Source organism: Danio rerio, chromosome 17 (genome assembly GCF_049306965.1).
Source record: "Danio rerio strain Tuebingen ecotype United States chromosome 17, GRCz12tu, whole genome shotgun sequence".
Lineage (NCBI taxonomy): Eukaryota > Metazoa > Chordata > Actinopteri > Cypriniformes > Danionidae > Danio > Danio rerio.
The window spans coordinates 54,509,572-54,531,978 of NC_133192.1; the positions used below are offsets into that span (position 1 = coordinate 54,509,572).

A 22,407-nucleotide genomic window follows, 5' to 3' on the forward strand; every position below is an offset into this window, starting at 1 on the left:
AATCTCACTATATTCTTAGCACAGATGTGTTTTTGTAGCATTCTGTTTTATTAAGAAGATAGAAAAAAGTGCAGAAATTCATTATTTCATCTTTATCTTCATAATATCACACACAAATATATGGATTTATAATGAGAATGTTCGCTAGGTGGCCACTCAGGCCCCATTGGTTAGCTAGAGAATATAACCAACAAGTTACATCATTGTTACTAGGATGCTTAAATTCAAATAATTTCATATTTTAAATCAAATGTATTTGGGTTCTCTGCGACTCAAACCTACCACCTTCCTTGGTAATCAAACATATGACTTTCCTTGGGAAGCAAACGGATGATTTTCCAAAGCTTTGTTGTTGAAATAATACACTGTAAAACTCAATAAGTTATGGCAACTCAAACTGTTTAAGGAAACCGATTGCTACAAACTCTATACAAAATCTATATTAGTACTGTGAACTTACACTGAGTTCAAAACTCTTTTCAAATGAGTAAAGTTAACTTTCAGTCAATTTTTGAGTTAACTACACTCATTTTATTTGATAAATTTGACTGTTGGGTTTTACAGTGCAACAAAAACCCTGTATCAGTGCTCCATGTGCATTATAAAATAAATGAAAATTTGCCATGTGGATGGTTTCCATATATTATGAGTTTTATTACATATTAAGCAAGTTAAACTAAAAGAATAAAGTACAGTAACGTTCAGTGTGTAAAATGTCACAATATATTTATATCTATCTTTGCCTAAGTTAGTCTATTTTACTAGTATAGTACTATGCTATCAAAACATTCGAAAATAGCAAGGAAACAAGCAAAATAAAATAAAACAAACTATATTTTATGATTAATATGATCTGCATTGTTAGCATATTTTCATTGTGATAGATATTCAGGAAAGAATAGAGTTGAAATAAAATGGTAACATTTTACAAAAAGGTTTAATTAGTTAACACGCTAACTACATAGCATACATAAAGCAAACAATTTCTCTAACACTTTTATTAATCTTAGTCATTTGTAATACATAGCCAACAAGAGTTACATTTCTTAACATTAAATGCCCAGTGAACCAATGAACAAGCAAACTGTAACAAAATATTGGTCAGTTAACAGTTTTACGTATTTTGTGATTTAGATTTATGCTTTTGAACTGCAATATGGGATCTTGGTTTTTCCTTTTTCTAATCTTTTAGTGTTGAGCAGTTTGAAAATGTTGTTGACATAGTTTGAAGTTATTTACCGCCTGGGATAGTGAAGTTAATTTCGATATGAAAACTGGTAATATTTTTTCGCTATTCTGTTATTTTACAGCTACTTAATTCTCTATATTACCAGCTTGATCTCACGAGGAAACGTAAGTATTTTACATTTTGTCAGTTTAGTGGCTAATTCATACGAATTTGTATGTAAATGTACGATTTTAAAAGGAGGCGTTGCACCTAACCCCACCCCTAACCCCAACCGTCATTGGGTGATGAGCAAATCAAATTACTGGATATGCTTTACAGTGCAAAAAACAATTGTACCAACGTCAACAAAGGTAAATAAATGCTATAATTTAATACTAATTTATGCTGTTTAATGTAATATCATTACCAAATATTGTAAAACCTTTTTGTAAAGTGTTACCAATAAAATAAAAAAGCCCTCAGTTATATATACAGCATCTTCTATTCTGGATGGAGTAAACTGTTGGTGTTTTCTTGATTATTTCTTTCGTCCAGAATCCATCAGTCATCATGGTCAGATGATCCAGTCATCACTTTTCATTTGAACCCTGTAAAACACGACACATAAACATTCAATCTAAAATACTTATTTCAAGTAGTATCTATCTATCTATCTATCTATCTATCTATCTATCTATCTATCTATCTATCTATCTATCTATCTATCTATCTATCTATCTATCTATCTATCTATCTATCTATCTATCATCTATCTATCTATCTATCTATCTATCTATCTATCTATCTATATATCTATCTATCTATCTATCTGTCGTTCTATTATCTATCTATCTATCTATCTATCTATCTATCTATCTATCTATCTATCTATCTATCTATCTATCTATCTATCTATCTATCTATCTGTCTGTCTGTCGTTCTATTATCTATCTATCTATCTATCTATCTATCTATCTATCTATCTATCTATCTATCTATCTATCTATCTATCTATCTATCTATCTATCTATCTATCTATCTGTCTGTCTGTCTGTCTGTCTGTCTGTCTGTCGTTCTATTATCTATCTATCTATCTATCTATCTATCTATCTGTCTGTCTGTCTGTCTGTCTGTCTGTCTGTCTGTCTGTCTGTCTGTCTATCTGTCTGTCGTTCTATTATCTATCTATCTATCTATCTATCTATCTATCTATCTATCTATCTATCTATCTATCTATCTATCTATCTATCTATCTATCTATCTATCTATCTATCTATCTGTCTATCTGTCTGTCGTTCTATCTATCTATCTATCTATCTATCTATCTATCTATCTATCTATCTATCTATCTATCTATCTATCTATCTATCTATCTATCTATCTATCTATCTATCTATCTATCTAGAAGATAGAAAAAAGTGCAGAAATTCATTATTTCATCTTTATCTTCATAATATCACACCCAAATATATGGATTTATAATGAGAATGTTCGCTAGGTGGCCACTCAGGCCCCATTGGTTAGCTAGAGAATATAAACAACAAGTTACATCATTGTTACTAGGATGCTTAAATTCAAATAATTTCATATTTTAAATCAAATGTATTTGGGTTCTCTGCGACTCAAACCTACCACCTTCCTTGGTAATCAAACATATGACTTTCCTTGGGAAGCAAACGGATGATTTTCCAAAGCTTTGTTGTTGAAATAATACACTGTAAAACCCAATAAGTTATGGCAACTCAAACTGTATAAGGAAACCGATTGCTACAAACTCTATACAAAATCTATATTAGTACAGTAAACAACACTGAGCTCAAAACTCTTTTCAAATGAGTAAAGTTAACTTTCAGTCAATTTTTGAGTTAACTACACTCATTTTATTTGATAAATTTGACTGTTGGGTTTTACAGTGTAATAAAAACCCTGTATCAGTGCTCCATGTGCATTATAAAATAAATGAAAATTTGCCATGTGGATGGTTTCCATATATTATGAGTTTTATTACATATTAAGCAAGTTAAACTAAAAGAATAAAGTACAGTAACGTTCAGTGTGTAAAATGTCACAATATATTTATATCTATCTTTGCCTAAGTTAGTCTATTTTACTAGTATAGTACTATGCTATCAAAACATTCGAAAATAGCAAGGAAACAAGCAAAATAAAATAAAACAAACTATATTTTATGATTAATATGATCTGCATTGTTAGCATATTTTCATTGTGATAGATATTCAGGAAAGAATAGAGTTGAAATAAAATGGTAACATTTTACAAAAAGGTTTAATTAGTTAACACGCTAACTACATAGCATACATAAAGCAAACAATTTCTCTAACACTTTTATTAATCTTAGTCATTTGTAATACATAGCCAACAAGAGTTACATTTCTTAACATTAAATGCCCAGTGAACCAATGAACAAGCAAACTGTAACAAAATATTGGTCAGTTAACAGTTTTACGTATTTTGTGATTTAGATTTATGCTTTTGAACTGCAATATGGGATCTTGGTTTTTCCTTTTTCTAATCTTTTAGTGTTGAGCAGTTTGAAAATGTTGTTGACATAGTTTGAAGTTATTTACCGCCTGGGATAGTGAAGTTAATTTCGATATGAAAACTGGTAATATTTTTTCGCTATTCTGTTATTTTACAGCTACTTAATTCTCTATATTACCAGCTTGATCTCACGAGGAAACGTAAGTATTTTACATTTTGTCAGTTTAGTGGCTAATTCATACGAATTTGTATGTAAATGTACGATTTTAAAAGGAGGCGTTGCACCTAACCCCACCCCTAACCCCAACCGTCATTGGGTGATGAGCAAATCAAATTACTGGATATGCTTTACAGTGCAAAAAACAATTGTACCAACGTCAACAAAGGTAAATAAATGCTATAATTTAATACTAATTTATGCTGTTTAATGTAATATCATTACCAAATATTGTAAAACCTTTTTGTAAAGTGTTACCAATAAAATAAAAAAGCCCTCAGTTATATATACAGCATCTTCTATTCTGGATGGAGTAAACTGTTGGTGTTTTCTTGATTATTTCTTTCGTCCAGAATCCATCAGTCATCATGGTCAGATGATCCAGTCATCACTTTTCATTTGAACCCTGTAAAACACGACACATAAACATTCAATCTAAAATACTTATTTTAAGTAGTATCTATCTATCTATCTATCTATCTATCTATCTATCTATCTATCTATCTATCTATCTATCATCTATCTATCTATCTATCTATCTATCTATCTATCTATCTATCTATCTATCTATCTATCTATCTATCTATCTATCATCTATCTATCTATCTATCTATCTATCTATCTATCTATCTATCTATCTATCTATCTATCTATCTATCTGTTGTTCTATTATCTATCTATCTATCTATCTATCTATCTATCTATCTATCTATCTATCTATCTATCTATCTATCTATCTATCTATCATCTATCTATCTATCTATCTATCTATCATCTATCTATCATCTATCTATCTATCTATCTATCTATCTATCTATCTATCTATCTATCTATCTATCTATCTATCTATCTATCTATCTATCTATCATCTATCTATCTATCTATCTATCTATCTATCTATCTATCTATCTATCTATCTATCTATCTATCTATCTATCTATCTGTCTGTTGTTCTATTATCTATCTATCTATCTATCTATCTATCTATCTATCTATCTATCTATCTATCTATCTATCTATCTATCTATCTATCTATCTATCTATCTATCTGTCTGTTGTTCTATTATCTATCTATCTATCTATCTATCTATCTATCTATCTATCTATCTATCTATCTATCTATCTATCTATCTATCTATCTATCTATCTATCTATCTATCTATCTATCTATCTATCTGTCTGTTGTTCTATCTATCTATCTATCTATCTATCTATCTATCTATCTATCTATCTATCTATCTATCTATCTATCTATCTATCTATCTATCTATCTATCTATCTATCTATCTATCTATCTATCTATCTATCTATCCGTCTATCCGTCTATCTGTCTGCTGTTCTATTATCTATCTATCTATCTATCTATCTATCTATCTATCTATCTATCTATCTATCTATCTATCTATCTATCTATCTATCTATCTATCTATCTATCTATCTATCTATCTATCTATCTATCTGTCTGTCTGTCTGTCTGTCTGTCTATCTGTCTGTCTATATGTCTGTCATTCTATCTATCTATCTATCTATCTATCTATCTATCTATCTATCTATCTATCTATCTATCTATCTATCTATCTATCTATCTATCTATCTATCCATCTATCCACCGTTAATAATTCTACTGCAAACACAACATATTAAAACATTCATAGATATAGATCAAATTAAGGGATCATTTTGAAATGCTCCGTTTCTCTGGATGGTGTAGGTTTTAGTAAAATGTCAACATTAGTTTTATTCTGTAAAGTTCTTTACCTTTCGCCATACAAACACAAAGATGACAAGGCCATACAGTCCGCTCTTAGCAATGGTCACGCCATATGCCAGCTTCATCCACTGTGACGACTTCACATAGCTGTCTGGAGATTAAACATTACATGCAATTATTTACTTAAATCGGCATTAGCAATACATGCTGAAATGCTATACTATAAACATCCATACTATCAAATCCTTACCTCGGTCATATCCACCTGTAATAAAAAAAAATATTACAATATTAATTAATACCTGGAAATCATTTGATGTATACTTTTATACAAACAATAAACACATAGACAGCACTGTATAACTCTTACCTGCAACTCCATATACAGAAGCTGATTGTTCAGTTGTGACAGATCCATTGTAATAGGACACTATACAGGTGAATTTGTTTGTTGATTTTTTCCACATCTTCTGAGAGACTTTTAGTCTGCTGGATATGGTGTACTTTTTTCCCTCGACAAAGGTGGCATGTGGGTCTGTCGCTACATCTTCAGTTATTTCTTGCTGTCCAACAAACCATGCTACTTTCACATGGTCTGGGTAGAAATCTTCAGCCCAACACACAAGTGTGACTTTTTTCTTGCAGGACTCCTTTTGAGGTGCATTTAGAATCTTTACGGATGGTTCACTCTTGGGAATTAAAGGATCTGTAAAACAATGAGGCAAACGTCAGAGTCACAATACAAAATTCAGTTACTCCAAAATAAAAATAAAAACATTATGAATTTTTTTTATTTACATTTATTTTTAAATTGTAAAAAATACAACTGTGTTTGACTTTTATAAGTTTTTGCAAGCAGGTTTTTAAGTCAAGAATGAAGATAATCAAATGTACTTATTAATTATATAAATGTAACATTGTCTGTTGTTCTATTCAGTCATTTTGTGGTCAAGTTTACTCTATACTCAAGTCCATTATTCACTTAGGCTATTTTATTATTTATTTTTGTTTATTAAAAAACAGTAAACAACACTGCTTGATTTCCTGTTGCAAATTATATGAACAACACAGTTGTAATCTAGTAATAATCACAGTAATAATCAGTAATAATCTTAAACACAAAACACAATGTTCCATTTGAACGTGTCAATTTAGGTAAAGAAAAAAATGACTCCACGTCTTTTAAGCAGCAAGTTACGTCACCTAACAACAAAAACAGTGATGAAACAGTGTACTTAAATCTTTAAAAAGTTATAAAATGTATTAGTATGAGAAAGTTGGGTTTATTACTTTGATTTTTTCTTAAAAATATCAAACAATTCCACTTAAATACTTTTTTTAAGATTTAATTTCTAGTTATTTTAAGATTTAATTCCTAATTAACCTAGTTTAGCCTTTAAATGTCACTTTACGCTGTTTAGAAGTGTCTTGAAAAATATCTAGTCAAATATTATTTACCTTCATCATGGCAAAGATAAAATAAATCAGTTATATTAAATGAGTTATTAAAACTATTATGTTTAGAAATGTGCTGAAAAAATCTGCTCTCTGTTAAACAGAAATTGGAAAAAAAAATGAACAGGATAATAAACAGTTAATTCTGACCTCAACTGTATGTATATATACATACATTTATATATTTTTATATATATATATATATATATATATATATATATATATATATATATATATATATATATATTCATTTTATATATATATATATATATATATATATATATATATATATATATATATATATATATATATATATATATATATATATATATATACACACTACTTTAATTTTAGAGAAAAAAAAGAAAGTAAGGAAAGTAAGAATTGTATTTCAGGAATTCAGTATTTCAGTTTTTTATATCCATTGGAGAAAGTCTTACTCCTTTTAAGTCTTACTTTGCCTGAATTAAAAGCAGTTTGATTTTTTTTTTTAATTAATTTTAAGGTCAATGTTTTAGCCCTGCTAATATTGCACTATTGTCCAAAAAACATTGCCTATTTAAACTTACTCCCTTTCCTAGTCAACCAAATCCATTTCAAGTCTTTAAATTACACTTTAAGCTCTTGTGAAAACAATAAACATACAAAAACATAAATGAGTACACCCCTTTTGAAAATTTTAATTTGTTTATCAGTGAAAATAGCCAATATATTTTGATGCATTTAAGCAAAACATTAAACAGTTAATATCCATCAAAATAAGAGTTTGGTGACTTTCAGAAATTGAATTTTGACAAATCTATAATTGCAAAGCATCATATAGAACATTTGAATTTTAAAGATTTGTAGGGGAAATACTCATTTATACTGAGCACTGTATGATGTACTGTCATCATGGAAAAGACACAAAATAATAATCATTTCAAAGAAGGGTGAAAGATTTTGACATATATAGTTGACGTCAGAAATATTATTCCCCCTGTTTATTTTTTCCCCAATTTCTGTTTAACGGAGAGCAGATTTTTTCAACACATTCCTAAACATAATAGTTTTAATAACTCATTTCTAATAACTGATTTATTTTATCTTTGCCATTATGACAGTAAATAATATTTAATTAGATATTTTTAAAGAAACATCTATACAGCTTATAGTGACATGTAAAGGCTTAGCTAGGTTAATTAGGTTGACTAGGCATGTTAGTGTAATTAGGCAAGCTATTGTATAACAATGGTTTGTTCTGTAGACTATGTAAAATTAGGGGCTATTGATTTTGACCTTAAAATTGGTTTTAAAAAATTTAAAACTGCTTTTATTCTAGCCAAAATAAAACAAATAAGACTTTCTCCAGAAGAAAAAATATTATCAGACATACTGTGAAAATTTCCCTGCTCTGTTAAACATCATTTGTGAAATATTTACAAAAGAAAAACAATTCACAGTGGGGGTAATAATTCTGACATCAACTGTATATAGTCAGCTTACTGCACAGATGGAATCTGGTAATGATAAGGTCGAATTTCTACAGTTTATTTGCTTCTACAACAGGAAAACCACAGACAACCTCGCAAGAAACTAATTTATCTGTATGTGCCAGTTTGCAGTTATTTGCACCTCGTGGTAATCTTACCTTACAGAACAAAATACAAAATATCACATTTAATGCAAGCAGTAAATCAATAATGCATGCAACAAAGTCAACGATTTATAAATCTTGCATAACAACATTGAGTTGCCAGTTTAGATGGACTGTAAGCTAGTGTTTAACTTCATACAGTACTTAGTATTTTCAGTCATTAACGCTGACTAAACACTGAAAACTAACACTAATTATCTTTAATTAACACAAATCAACTCAAAAACAACTATTACAAAAAAAAAAAACCTTTACTTTCTTACCCAGAACAGTAAGTTTGGTCCCGTCACCAAAGTATGCAGGTCTGTTGTTCACATTGTTGAACAGTTACAGTAAAACCATTTCTCTTACTTTAATCTGATTACAGTATGATTTTGACACTTAGAATAGACCATTTCAGTTTCAGCACATGTACAGACTTATCAACACCTTTCTCAAATAAAATATCAAGCTTCCAAAACACTCTCATAAGTATTATGAACAATTTTAGATAGCAATAGTCTACATTAATTTCAGTATTTCTGCATAATTCACCTAAACACACCTTATATAGTTTGGATTTAGTTTAATTTGCTACTTAGCACATTTCTTTCACAAATTAATTAAAGCTAATACCAAGACACAAGCAAACAAAACAAGTATTCTTACCTAAAACTGTAAGTTTGGTACCACTGCCAAAGTATGCAGGATTGCCATAGTTCACATTGATTGTAAGCTACAGTTAAAACCTCAACTATCAGATCATGGGAATTTTCCCACTTATTTTACTACATCTACATATATTATTAAAGACAAGTTAACCACTCAAATTAACAGTTTTTAAAACAAATAATAAAATTAGGTTTTTACAAATGAGAATGCCTATTTTACTCACCTAAAACTGTAAGTTTAGTGCCATTGCCAAAGATTGCTGGATTGGCATTGTTCACACTGATTTTAAGCAACAGTTAAAACCCTCAGCGACTTTTATACAGTATATCTCAACTATATTGTCATTCAGCTATATTGAGTCCACTTATTCAAACTCACCATTATTTTTGATCGCTAATAGAAAAAAAAACAATAAAACAAATATCAGCATAGCTAATCTACTCACCCAGAACTGTTAGTTTGGTGCCATTTCCAAAGTATGCAGCGTCACGATTATTCACATTGATTGTAAGCTACAGTTAAAACCTCAACTGTCCAATCATGGGAATTTTCCCACTTATTTTACTACATCTACATATATTATTAAAGACAAGTTAACCACTTAAATTAACATCATTTTAAAAAAATAATAAAATCAAGTTCTTACAGATGGGAATGCTTTATTTACTCACCTAAAACTGTAAGTTTAGTGCCATTGCCAAAGATTGCTGGACTGGCACTGTTCACACTGATTTTAAGCTACAGTTAAAACCCTCAGATACTTTTATACAGTATATCTCAACTATATTGTCATTCAGCTGTATTGAGTCCACTTATTCAAACTTACCATTATTTTTGATAACTAATAGAAAAAAAAACTTTTAAAATAAATATCAGAATAGGTAATCTACTCACCCAGAACTGTTAGTTTGGTGCCATTTCCAAAGTATGCAGGGTCACGATTATTCACATTGATTGTAAGCTACAGTTAAAACCTCAACTGTCCAATCATGGGAATTTTCCCACTTATTTTACTACATCTACATATATTATTAAAGACAAGTTACCACTTAAATTAACATCATTTTAAAGAAATAATAAAATCAAGTTCTTACAGATGCGAATGCTTTGTTTACTCACCTAAAACTGTAAGTTTAGTGCCATTGCCAAAGACTGCTGGACTGGCAGTGTTCACACTGATTTTAAGCTACAGTTAAAACCCTCAGATACTTTTATACAGTATATCTAAACTATATTGTCATTCAGCTGTATTGAGTCCACTTATTCAAACTTACCATTATTTTTAATCCCTAATAGAAAAAACTTTTTAAATAAATATCAAAATAGCTAATTCACTCACCCAGAACTGTTAGTTTGGTGCCATTTCCAAAGTATGCAGGGTTGCGATTATTCACATTGATTCTGTGCTACATATAAAACCTCAACTATACTGGAGATACCATTGACATTTATCCCACTATATACAGTATAATAATATGTAATTCATAAGACCAAAATTTTTAGATATCTTAGCAAAATATTAGGCTATAGAAACCAAGCATAAAACTGAATCTACTCACCCAGAACTGTCAGTTTAGTGCCACTGCCAAAGTATGCAGGTTGAGATTGTGTCACATTGATTCTGAGCTACAGTTAAAACCTCAACTATACTGGAGATACCATTGATATTTATCCCACTATATATCACTTAAATATCAAAACGATTACAGTTGTTCTAATTCATAAGACCAAAATTCTAGATAACTTAACTATTAGCTTATAAACACCACACATAAAACTGAAACTACTCACCCAGAACTGTCAGTTTAGTGCCACTGCCAAAGTATGCAGGTTGAGTTTGTGTCACATTGATTCTGAGCTACAGTTAAAACCTCAACAATATTGAAGATCGCTTTAAACATTGAATGCTGTCTAACTTTAACTTTACACCTCCATTCATTCCTATTTAATTTGCCAAACGTCTAGAAATCTCAGATTACTTACCTAGAACTGTTAGTTTAGTACCATTGCCAAAGAATGCTGGGTTGCCAGTGTTCACAATGATTTTAAGCTACAGTTCTGTAGATCAAACGAGAACTATACTGTCATTCATAGACATGAGTTAACTTATCCAGTTATTCTAATTCAGCACTTCTTGGATATCTACTATAGAAAAATCTGAAATATATAAATATTAAAATACTTTAATAACTCACCTAGAACTGTTAGTTTAGTGCCATTTCCAAAGTGTGCAGGACTGAGATTGTTCACATTGATTCTGAGCTACAGTTAAAACCTCAGCTATACTGGAGATAAAGTAAACACTGACAGTTTTACCACGATATCTAGCTTGAGGATTACACTTATTTAAGTCGTTTTGATGTGTAGAATCTAAGTTGTAGATATATTTTTAAATAATAATATTAAATATCATGCCACTCACCTAGAACTGTTAGTCTGGTGCCGCTGCCAAAGTATGCAGGATTGAAATTGTTCACAATGATTCCGAGCTACAGTTAAAACCTCAGCTTTACTGGCCTACATTTTAATGACTGTTAACACATCTATTAAAACAAGATTACACTACAATCCTAAATGACTTCTAAAAATGAAACACAAGGCTCAGATTACTCACCTAGAACTGTTAGTTTAGTGCCGCTGCCAAAGTATGCAGGATTGACATTGTTCACACTGATTCCATGCTACAATTAAAACCTCAGCTATACTGGACTACATGTTAACACATCTTTTAAAACAAGATTACTCTACAATCCTAAATGTCTTCTAAAAATGAAACACAATGCTCAGATTACTCACCTAGAACTGTTAGTTTAGTGCCGCTGCCAAAGTATGCAGGATAACCAGAGGTCACACTGATTCTATGCTACAATTAAAACCTCAGCGGGGGTTTGATTCATAGAAATAGTGCCACTTATCTCGCTAGATCCAATCTTATTTTTTAAAGATGAGATTCAATTCTAAAAAACTTCCACCAATTCATTCATTTTAAATGACATATAGCAACTTTACATTTGCCAGAGAGCCTAATCAATGTAATATAGTCACATAAACGAGTCTGACGTACATACTGTACATTAGCAATACCTGTCAATGAAATAGAAGCACAGAAGATTTTCTTACCCAGCACTGTTAACTTTGTTCCTTTGCCGAAATAAGCCTGACCATAGCCAGTGGCACAGCACACATGTGCGCTAACAAATTCAGTCACACTTAAATATTTTAAAATATATATCAACTATAGGCCAATAACTAAAGTACATTTCTTAATTTACTATATCAATATCAACACTGGAAGCTTTCAAAAAGTAACAGCAAATAGACAGGATATGTTCCTAAATATGTTAGCAAGCTCATAAACATTATTTAAATTACTCACCTAAGACTGTAAGTTTTGTACCATCTCCAAAGTGTGCTTCACTTCCCATGTTCACACTGATTATACGCTACAGTTAATACCCTAATCTTGAATTATGCCACTTATGCTGATGTGTTTAACTTAATTTTTAAAGAATGACAACCTCTGTGGTTTCATACTACAATTAATTCAATTAGAATTGATCAGATTCAGATGTCTTGAATAGACCTAAGAGAAATAGCATGAGTATTTTTAAAGAATCTTACCCAAAACAGTTAGCTTTGTTCCACTGCCGAAGTAAGCTGGATAACTACCAGAGCACAGCATACATGTGCACTTACAAATTCACCCATGACACCAAATCCTAGTCATTTTTTGCCTTAAATGATCAGTAATTGCATTATTGACCATATTTATCTAATTTACTTATGTCTAGTGTCCTCACTTTATAACTATAACACATAATCTGCAAATTCTAGAACATATTTCTGTGTTATCCTGATTTGAATACTCAAATTACTCACCTAGAACTGTGAGTTTAGTCCCGTTGCCGAAATATGCAACACTGCCAGTGTTCACACTGATTCTAGGCTACAGTTAAAACCTCAACTATAGGCATGATCATGTAGCCACTTTACTGTTATCTGATATTATTTGAAAAGAAGACTTTTCTTACCTAGCACAGTTAACTTCGTTCCAGTGCCAAAGAAAGCTTGAGAAGCACCAGTGTCACAGTGCACGTGTGCACTTACAAATTCACTCAAGACACCAAATGCTAAAGTCTCATATTCATATGCATGAAATATAATTGGCGATTCTATAAAGTAAGATGCTCAGTTTACTCACCTAGAACTGTTAGTTTAGTGCCATCGCCAAAGTATGCTGGGTCGTACTGATCACACTGATTCTATGCTACAGGTGAAACCTCTTTGAGATCTTTATTTGTTTATATTTTCAGAAACTATAGAACGCTAACAATTCTGGATATTTTCACAAAATATATAACAATAGACTTTTCAATTCAATTCTTAAACTGTCTATCACCAATGAGAGACTTAGTAGAAATATAAATACAAATGCATGGCTTACCAAGTACTGTTAACTTTGTTCCATTGCCGAAGAAAGCCTGAGCACCGGCACCAGAGTCACAGCATTCATGTGCACTAATAAAATTACTCCCACTTCTTCGTGGACTATGGTTTGTCTGATTTTTGAGCCATCTGAAATGCCACTTTTATCCACTTCTCTGAAGATTAATTTAACTTCTTACTGTTTAATTATTTACAAATGTAAGCACATTGCTTCTTTAAGCTTAGTGTTGATCATTTCAATGAATGAAACACTTTGTTCTTGACTTTCGTGCATTTGTACAGGATACTTTCTAATGTAAAGTCAAAATTTTTCTTACCTAGGACTGTGAGTTTGGTGCCACTACCAAAGTATGCTGGATCGTAGTTGTTCACACTGATTCTATGCCATAGATAAAACCTCATCTACTGCAGATCTCATCACTAAATCCACAATAATTAAACACTTTTATCATTGCAAAGCATAAATAGTCCCAAAGAACAAACCTCAGAACGCATTAGGTTTGTTAGGTGTGGTCAATTTAACCAATGTCTTCATTAAAAAATATATAAATAAAAAACAACTCCACATACTGTTTATGAGAAAGCATTGTCAAATACATAAAATAACTGTGTTCCTTACCAAGTACGGTTAACTTTGTTCCTTGACCAAAATAAGCTGGAGAAGTAGTTGACACAGCATACATATGCACTAATAAAATGTCTACGATATGTGCCAGGTGTATGGCATCGATCGATGGCTGCTTATAGACTCATCTAAATGAATTATTAGCATACTTTAGTATTTAAAAATATTCATCCAACAAATGTGTTTTAAAAAAGTCTCACCTGTCACCGTAAGTTTAGTCCCATTGCCAAAGTATGCAGAACTGAACTGATTACACTGATGCCAATTGACTGTACAAAACTCCACTAAAGACTTTCTACTGTATTCAAGTTACAAACACACTGGCTACCTATTGGATGTGGTAGACCTGTTGTAGAACCCAAAACTCTACAAAACCCGAGCCAAATCGCAGTCCTTAGACACAATAAATATATTACTTTAGCAGCTATTTGATATTTTAATGCTTTTAGGTAAATAATTTATACAATAATTCTGAATAAAATCATTATTTTTCTTACCTAAAACAGTCAGTTTGGTGCCGCTGCCGAAGTATGCTTGCGTGTTTGAGCACAGAGTTTCAAGACAGTATCGCTAACTTGTATCTTGTAACGTACACAGCTAACTCATGCTATTCTCACCGGTAATTTTATAAGGCATTGTATTTTAACATTTATACAAAAGTTCTTACCAAGGACAGTCAGTCTTGTTCCATCCCCAAAGAAAGCCTGGCTGCTTCCAAAGCACAGCGTGGAGATCTCTGCTAAAATTACTCTGACTACTACACTCTAGCAAATGAGGGCTTCTTGAAACCCAATGTTGGATAAAATATGGTGAAGCCATATTTTATATTATAATTATAATTTTATATTATAATTTTTTAATTTTTTTATTTATGTATATATATATATATATATATATATATATATATATATATATATATATATATATATATATATATATATATATATATATATATATTACAATAACCCAGTTTGGCATTTTGGTTCCAAACAATCAAAGAAATTAAGATAACTTATTAGTTGTTGTTGTAGTTTTTTTTTTTTTTTTTTTCATATTTAGGTGGCTTGAACATAAAACAATTAAGTTGTCCTTTGAACAAACAGCGAACATCATTTTTAAGTGTATATTTAAGCTAACGTTGGGTAATGACAACCCAGAATCGGTGTACATAACTCCTACAATTATTATAATAACATGAACTTTTGCTTTTCATTGCTTCAATATCTTATATTCATATAGTCTGCATATATAAACTGCATACTCATTATTTGTAATCAGGTGGCTTTGAATTATGAACTCATTACACCTTTATGCAGTATATTAGCTCAAAGTCAAGCTGAAGCAGTCTAATAAAAGTGAGTTGTTTCAACTTAAATTTGGACAAATTATAGACAGAACCAACTGCTGGGTTACAGGTAGGTTAAAATGTAGTTTAAAAATTCAACCCAGTAGTTGGGTTTTCAATATTTACCCCTAAATGAGGTTAAAACAGCCCAGAATTTTTAATAAGTATTACTTACCCAGAACTGTTAGCTTGGTCCCGGCACCAAAGTAGGCTTGATAATTGGCACAGCATATGACTGTGACTCAAATTGATTGTTCGGTTTGCTCTGTATTTTCTATGCATTTTCAACAGAGTCTAATCATATTTGGCGATCTTAATTTGCAATTATTTTTGGCTATTGTACATTAATTTAGATAAAGTTGTTGCTTACCTATAACTGTTAACTTTGTTCCAGCTCCAAAGTATGCTCGATCAGCATTGCCACACAGTGAGTGATATTCACTAATTTAAGGCACGAGTTATGCTAGTTTAGCTGTTTAGACTACAGTATTAGTCAGTTGAACACTGATCATTAAAATAATAAAATCAAGGTCAACTTACCTAAAACTGTCAGTTTTGTTCCATTCCCGAAGTAAGCTTGTAAGCCAGAGGCACAATGTTAATGACTGCTCCGAAATTTGCATTGGAATTCCTATTTATCCTTTATCAAACAAAAGTGCATAAATCCAGCAGTTGTCATCCACGCAGAAGTGTAACGTAAAAGCATGCAAATCCAATATACATTGATTTGCTGCAAGAAAATGGTAAAATTATCCAATCAAGTTCAAATTTGAGTAGACAAACTTGTATTCACTTTCAATAAAATTAATAAAAAAATGTGTAAATCATTCAAATATTATTGCTCTGTATGTCCTAAATATCGATATTGTTAAAATCCGAGAGATATCTTTGCATTGTTTGTCGGAATCTAATTGGCAGTAATCGGAGAGAGGTTTTTGTACGGCGGCTCTATGGGAATGTATCACCGTGGCCCCCTGTCCCCACGGTGCTAAAACATTATACAAAAACGAAAAATTAGCTTTCTCTCTTCCCCCCTGCGCTCCCCCCAACCCTCATTTTATCAGTAATTTTCATCATTCTCTTGCACATGTTCTTTTTTTATGTCTTTCTGAATAAGTCTATGTTGCTATTTCTGTGATTACCGAGAATTTGGGCAGGTGCAGATGCCTCCACCTAAAAATGTCTCTTTGAGCTCCTCCCACATCCTTATGTAACATTCAGCAGAGTACCGTAGGATTACAAGTACAGTGTCTGTTTTGTGTAAGGCCTGAGATAAAATAAAAGGTACCACTTCATATTAAGTGGCCTTAACTAATACGTACTTACACAGGATTTAATAGTTTGTTACAATGTACTTATTGTGTAAATACATGTATTTATTGTGTACTTATGTTTGATTAAATACATGTATGTAATTACATCTGTAATTAACTTTTGTAATTACATTTGTAAATACACTGTTGACCATCCCTTATACCTTAACCTACCCTTAAACCTACCCATGCCACCAAACCTGTCCATAACTCAACCTCTATCCCAACTCAAATCCACCACAAGTGTTCTCAAATACCTTATAAACACAGTAAGTACATTTTATGTATTTATTATTTTTTTGATGTAAGTACATAGTAGTTAGGGACACTTAATATAAAGTGGGACCAAATAAAATTATTATTAATAACATAAAGATAATAAGGGAAATAAATAAATTCTTAAACATAATACAAAAATCTGATTCACTTTAAAAGTGAATTAATGCACAGATTCAGTGTTTAATATTTGTCAAGAATATGTGCAGTGTATGTATTTTATTAGAACAAATGAACACCCAATGTCTTAAAAATAGGCAGATAATGAACCACTGGTTATTAGTGAGAGCTAAATCCTAAAGTGTTACCATATTTTTTATTGTACATACTGCAGTGTTTTTGAACTATACAATAGCACAGTACTTAAATTAATCTGCTGTGGTAATCCTACAGTTACTATGTTAAAACAACAACCAGAAATAGAAAAAAATTATCCAACAGCATACTAAGCTTTTTACGACTATATAACATGATTTTGCCAAGCACGATGCGATCCTGGATTAACATCTGTGTTGAACCTGGAAAATCGTTTTTGTTCGAAAATGTAATCCCGACCCCTTAAACCCAACCATAACTGTAAATTATTCCCAATAATAATAGTTATAACAATCATGTAGAGATGCATAAACAGTAACTGTAAGCCCAAACTTAACAATAATGGTAAACATACCTCTTAATTCTGATTGGCTGATTGGAATGTTGTTCCAAGACTAACATAAATGTTCATCCAGGAACATGTACTACTGGGTAAAATAGCAGCTGTTGCTTCTAGCAGGAGATTATTATGATCGAACACCATCAATAAAGTAGATTTATTATTTTTTGCACTTTTTTTTTCAACAAAGAAATTTTACCTTAATTGTATGGTTTTTGTTTGGCAGCCGTAGCTGCCAGTCATTTGACCTTTTTTTTTATGATTTTTTATTTTTTTTTACAGAGCAAGTAATTACAATTTATCACTTTCATTTTACGTAATTTTAAATGTACTTAAAAAACAGGAAAAAACACTAAATAATACGTAATTTTTTTGTAAAAAACAGACAAATTGCTGTAATTTGTCGTTACTTATATAGTACATAAAATAACAGTCAAGCCGTTAATTTACAGATAGTGTTTGTAATTTTTACGAACTTTTGAATATAATTTAAAATAACAGAAAAATACTGCATAAATAATACTGTAATTTCCGTGTATAAAAAACACAAATGTCAGTAATTTGTCTTTAATAATAAAGTACCTAAAATGAAAGTTAAACGGTTAATTTAGAGAGATTGGTTTTTACTAAGTTTTGAATATAATGTGAAATGACAAAAAATTACTGTAAAAAATTTAAGGATATTTTCTGTAAAATTAGTTTTTTTTTTTACAGTGTAGGTTTCTATCAGGATACACACACCGGCGCTACAAGTCGGCGGCTGTCGGCGGCCCCCGGCCACGACTCAGGACGCAGTTCATTTTTCAGCCGCGCCACAGAGCGCCATCTGATTAGTTTTATGTTAAATATCATGCGAATGTGCGCGTCTGATGTGTGATACTTTAAACTGTCGCGACGCCGAGTGGTGCTTCTGGTGTGCGACCTGCTTTAGTTCCATATCACAGCCATCTTCATTTTGAAGAATCCCCCCTTCCACCCCTACTCCTTCTCCTTTCCTAGATGGGTTGCACAATAGCCCCATGGTTACGACACTGTTGCCTCACAGCAAGAACGTCACTGGTTCTAGTCCTTACCAATGTGCATATTCCACATTTCTCAATCTGATTTCTGTTCGATTTGATTATGACTATTGAAAAAATATAGAGCTTAAAGGAGCTAATAATTGTGTCCTTAAAATGGCTTTAAAAATTTTAAAACTGCTTTTATTCTATTCGAAATAAAACAAGTAAGACTTTCTTCAGAAGAAAAAATATTATCAGACATTCTGTGAAAATTTCCTTGCTCTGTTAGACATCATGTGGGAAATATTTAAAAAAAGAAAATCAAATCAAAGGGGGGCTAATATTTCTGACTTCAACTCTATATTTACAATTTTATTTTAAAGAGGGATGACATTAAGGACATCAAATAAGTTAATAACTACTGTAAAAAGTACTTTAAAAAGTTGCCTTAAAATTATTAAGTAAATTAACTATGAAAGTAATAATACAACATAAGTTGAATTAAATTAACAAGTAATTACTGTAAGTGTAACTGTAATTCCAAGTTACAATGAGTTTACTTACTATTTTAAATTAACCCTATACTGCACATATATTAATGGTACAGGTAACAAAAATGTTTCCACATGATTTTTTGGTTCTTTTGGGAACATTTTATCCTTTAAAGTTGTTTTTGGTTTGACCCCGCACCCCAACCCCAAAATATTTTTTATTGCCTTAAGGCAGAGGTGTCTAAACTCGGTCCTGGAGGGCCGGTGTCCTGCAGATTTTAGCTCCAACTTGCCTCAACACACCTGCAAGGATGTTTCTAAAAAGTCTAGTAAGAACTAGATTAGCTAGTCCAGGTGTGTCTGATTGGGGTTGGAACAAACACCTGGAGGACACTGACCCTCCAGGACCGAGTTTGGACATGCCAGCCTTAAAGCAACAATGGTAGAAAATGTTCACATGTTATATAACACATATCATGAGTCAGTGATCATGGACCAATAACAATTTACACATCTTATTCAAATTGTAACAGAATCATTAAGGAAATAGTGAAGAACATAAAACATATACAGTGCTCAGCATAACTGAGTACACCCCATTTTGAATATTAATGTTTTTATCCATTTATCACTGAATATAGGTCATATATTTTGGTGCATCTGAACAAAACAGATTTATTAAATTGACGTATTTATTAAAATTAAATTTATTTTTTATTAAAATTATTTATTATTTTATTCACCCAACATCTTTATAAACAGAAGATAACACATTTAAATAAATGTGAAATATTGAAAACAAAATTACAAACTACACAATTTCAGCTAAATTTTATAATTTCTTTGTTTCTCTTGAATCTTGCTCTTTTACATTTTTTTGTTCAACATTTTTCTTTAACATATCAATTTAGGTGTACTAATTTTGGACCGTTATAATAAGTTATTTTGTTATATTAGCCCTAGATCTAATATTAATTAGGGGTGTACTCATATACTCTGAGCACTGTATATAGTGTTTTGTTACTGGCCTATATAGGTATATGACCCCTTTTTGTGTGCTGCCTGCTGTGTAAACTGATCACTAATATATATGACAGTCAGTGCAACTTTTTGAACTTCTGAAGATTGAAGTTGAAATTGTGTACTTTGTATATATATATATATATATATATATATATATATATATATATATATATATATATATATATATATATATATATATATATATATATATATATATATATATATTGGGTGAATAAAAAATAATAAATACCTTAAAAAATATAAATAAATAAATATATATATATATATATATATTTATTTATTTATTTATTTATATCTTTATATATATATATATATATATATATATATATATATATATATATATATACACACACACAATACATATATATATTTATTTATTTATATATATATATATATATATATATATATATATATATATATATATATATATATATATATATATATATATATATATATATATAGATAGATATGTAAATAAATAAATAAATAAATATATATATATATATATATATATATATATATATATATTTTTTTTTTTTTATTTATTTTTTTTTTAGTTATTTATTATTTTATTCACCCAACATCTTTATAAATAGAAGATAATACATTTTCAATAAATGTGAAATATTGGGGGGAAAAAAATACAAAGTACACAATTTCAACTACATTTTATAGTAGATGTTCTCAGATGGGAAGTCTTGGATCCTGCTCTTTAATTCTATAGAACAAGCTTACATTCATTTTTATGTCAAAATATGTTAAAAAAGTAAAATTAAATGAAAAATAATGCAATCTGTAATAATGATAATATGTGAAAATGTTCACATGTAATATAAGTAAACACATCTTGAAAAGTATCGTTTATCGCACAGCGTTGCCCGCAGGCAACGGAAAGAAAATTAGAATTTTTGAACATGTAAAATAAAAAAACTTGATAAAACCTGACAAAAGGCTTCTTTACATCTTCACAAATACACACATTTTTTTTTGTACAGTTTATGTTACTCTAAATGAGGTTAATTCAGCAAATAATCTTAACTTCTTCTCATACCATGTGCTCCTATTACAATAAGTCAAAATGTAGTTTTCTAACGTTTTAATTGTTTGCCATAATTTAAAAAAAATCTGTGCTTGGCATAAGTTTTAAGAAAACTTTCTGTTTCCTCAGGGCAGCGCTGCGCTGTAAAGGATTAAGTCAACTTTTAGCTTTTAAGTCAAAGGGTTTACACACTTTTTAAGTTAAGTAAATATGCGCTTTATTACTAATCAAATTAAAGGAAAGACAATTTACAGCAAATACATATTGGAGCAGCCACTGATCCATTCACTACTCCTTCAGTATGATAACAAAAGTCTTATTTTATTAAATCTGGCAGCAAGAGAAATGCTGTCAACAAAGACAAAAAAACAAACAAACAAAAACAATAATACAATTATTGTTCATGAGTGATAAATATCGTGTAATATAAAGAACTGTTCTGTATGCATTTGACTGCATCATTATGTCATCTGCCGCTGTTGAATGGTGAATAAAACAGTATAAAAGTTACTCCTATCATCCTGCAGAGGTCAGCATATGATCTTTAATCCAGAGGATGATCAAATTATATGAAAATGATTTATCTGATGTTTTCCAAATCAAGTCGAGTACAGAGAGTTTGAGTAATCATTTGTGTTTTATTGTAATCAAATACTGTATGAATGTTGTCCAATATTTTAAGGGCAGCTTTGATGAAAGGCTTTGATCCACTTTAAATGTTGACTACTGTAGATTTGGAAAACATAATGGTAGGCAAGCCAAGGCAAGTTCATTTATATGGCATCAAGAGCATGCACAAAAATAATTCGAAGTGCTATACATTATCAAGAAG

The 22,407-nt window shown here is 30.6% G+C and overlaps 1 protein-coding gene across 3 annotated transcripts; it reads right to left on the bottom strand.

The window, feature by feature from the left end:
- Positions 1-628: 628 nt before the first annotated feature.
- On the bottom strand, positions 629-16,909 carry LOC100538332 (Ig lambda-2 chain C region). 3 transcript variants are annotated; one of them, XM_073927701.1, is made up of 5 exons: positions 16,297-16,909; positions 5,969-6,304; positions 5,849-5,863; positions 5,646-5,749; positions 629-4,293 (listed from the first exon to the last, which is right to left on the bottom strand). In XM_073927701.1, the coding sequence occupies exons 2-5, from the start codon at positions 6,063-6,065 to the stop codon at positions 4,276-4,278; spliced, it is 234 nt and encodes a 77-aa protein (XP_073783802.1). In that variant the 5' UTR covers positions 6,066-6,304; positions 16,297-16,909; the 3' UTR covers positions 629-4,275. The 3 variants fall into 3 exon arrangements, with proteins under 3 accessions (XP_073783802.1, XP_073783800.1, XP_073783801.1); XM_073927699.1 differs by lacking the exon at positions 16,297-16,909 and adding an exon at positions 14,104-14,203; XM_073927700.1 differs by lacking the exon at positions 16,297-16,909 and adding an exon at positions 12,962-13,056.
- Between the last annotated feature and the right edge of the window lie 5,498 nt (positions 16,910-22,407).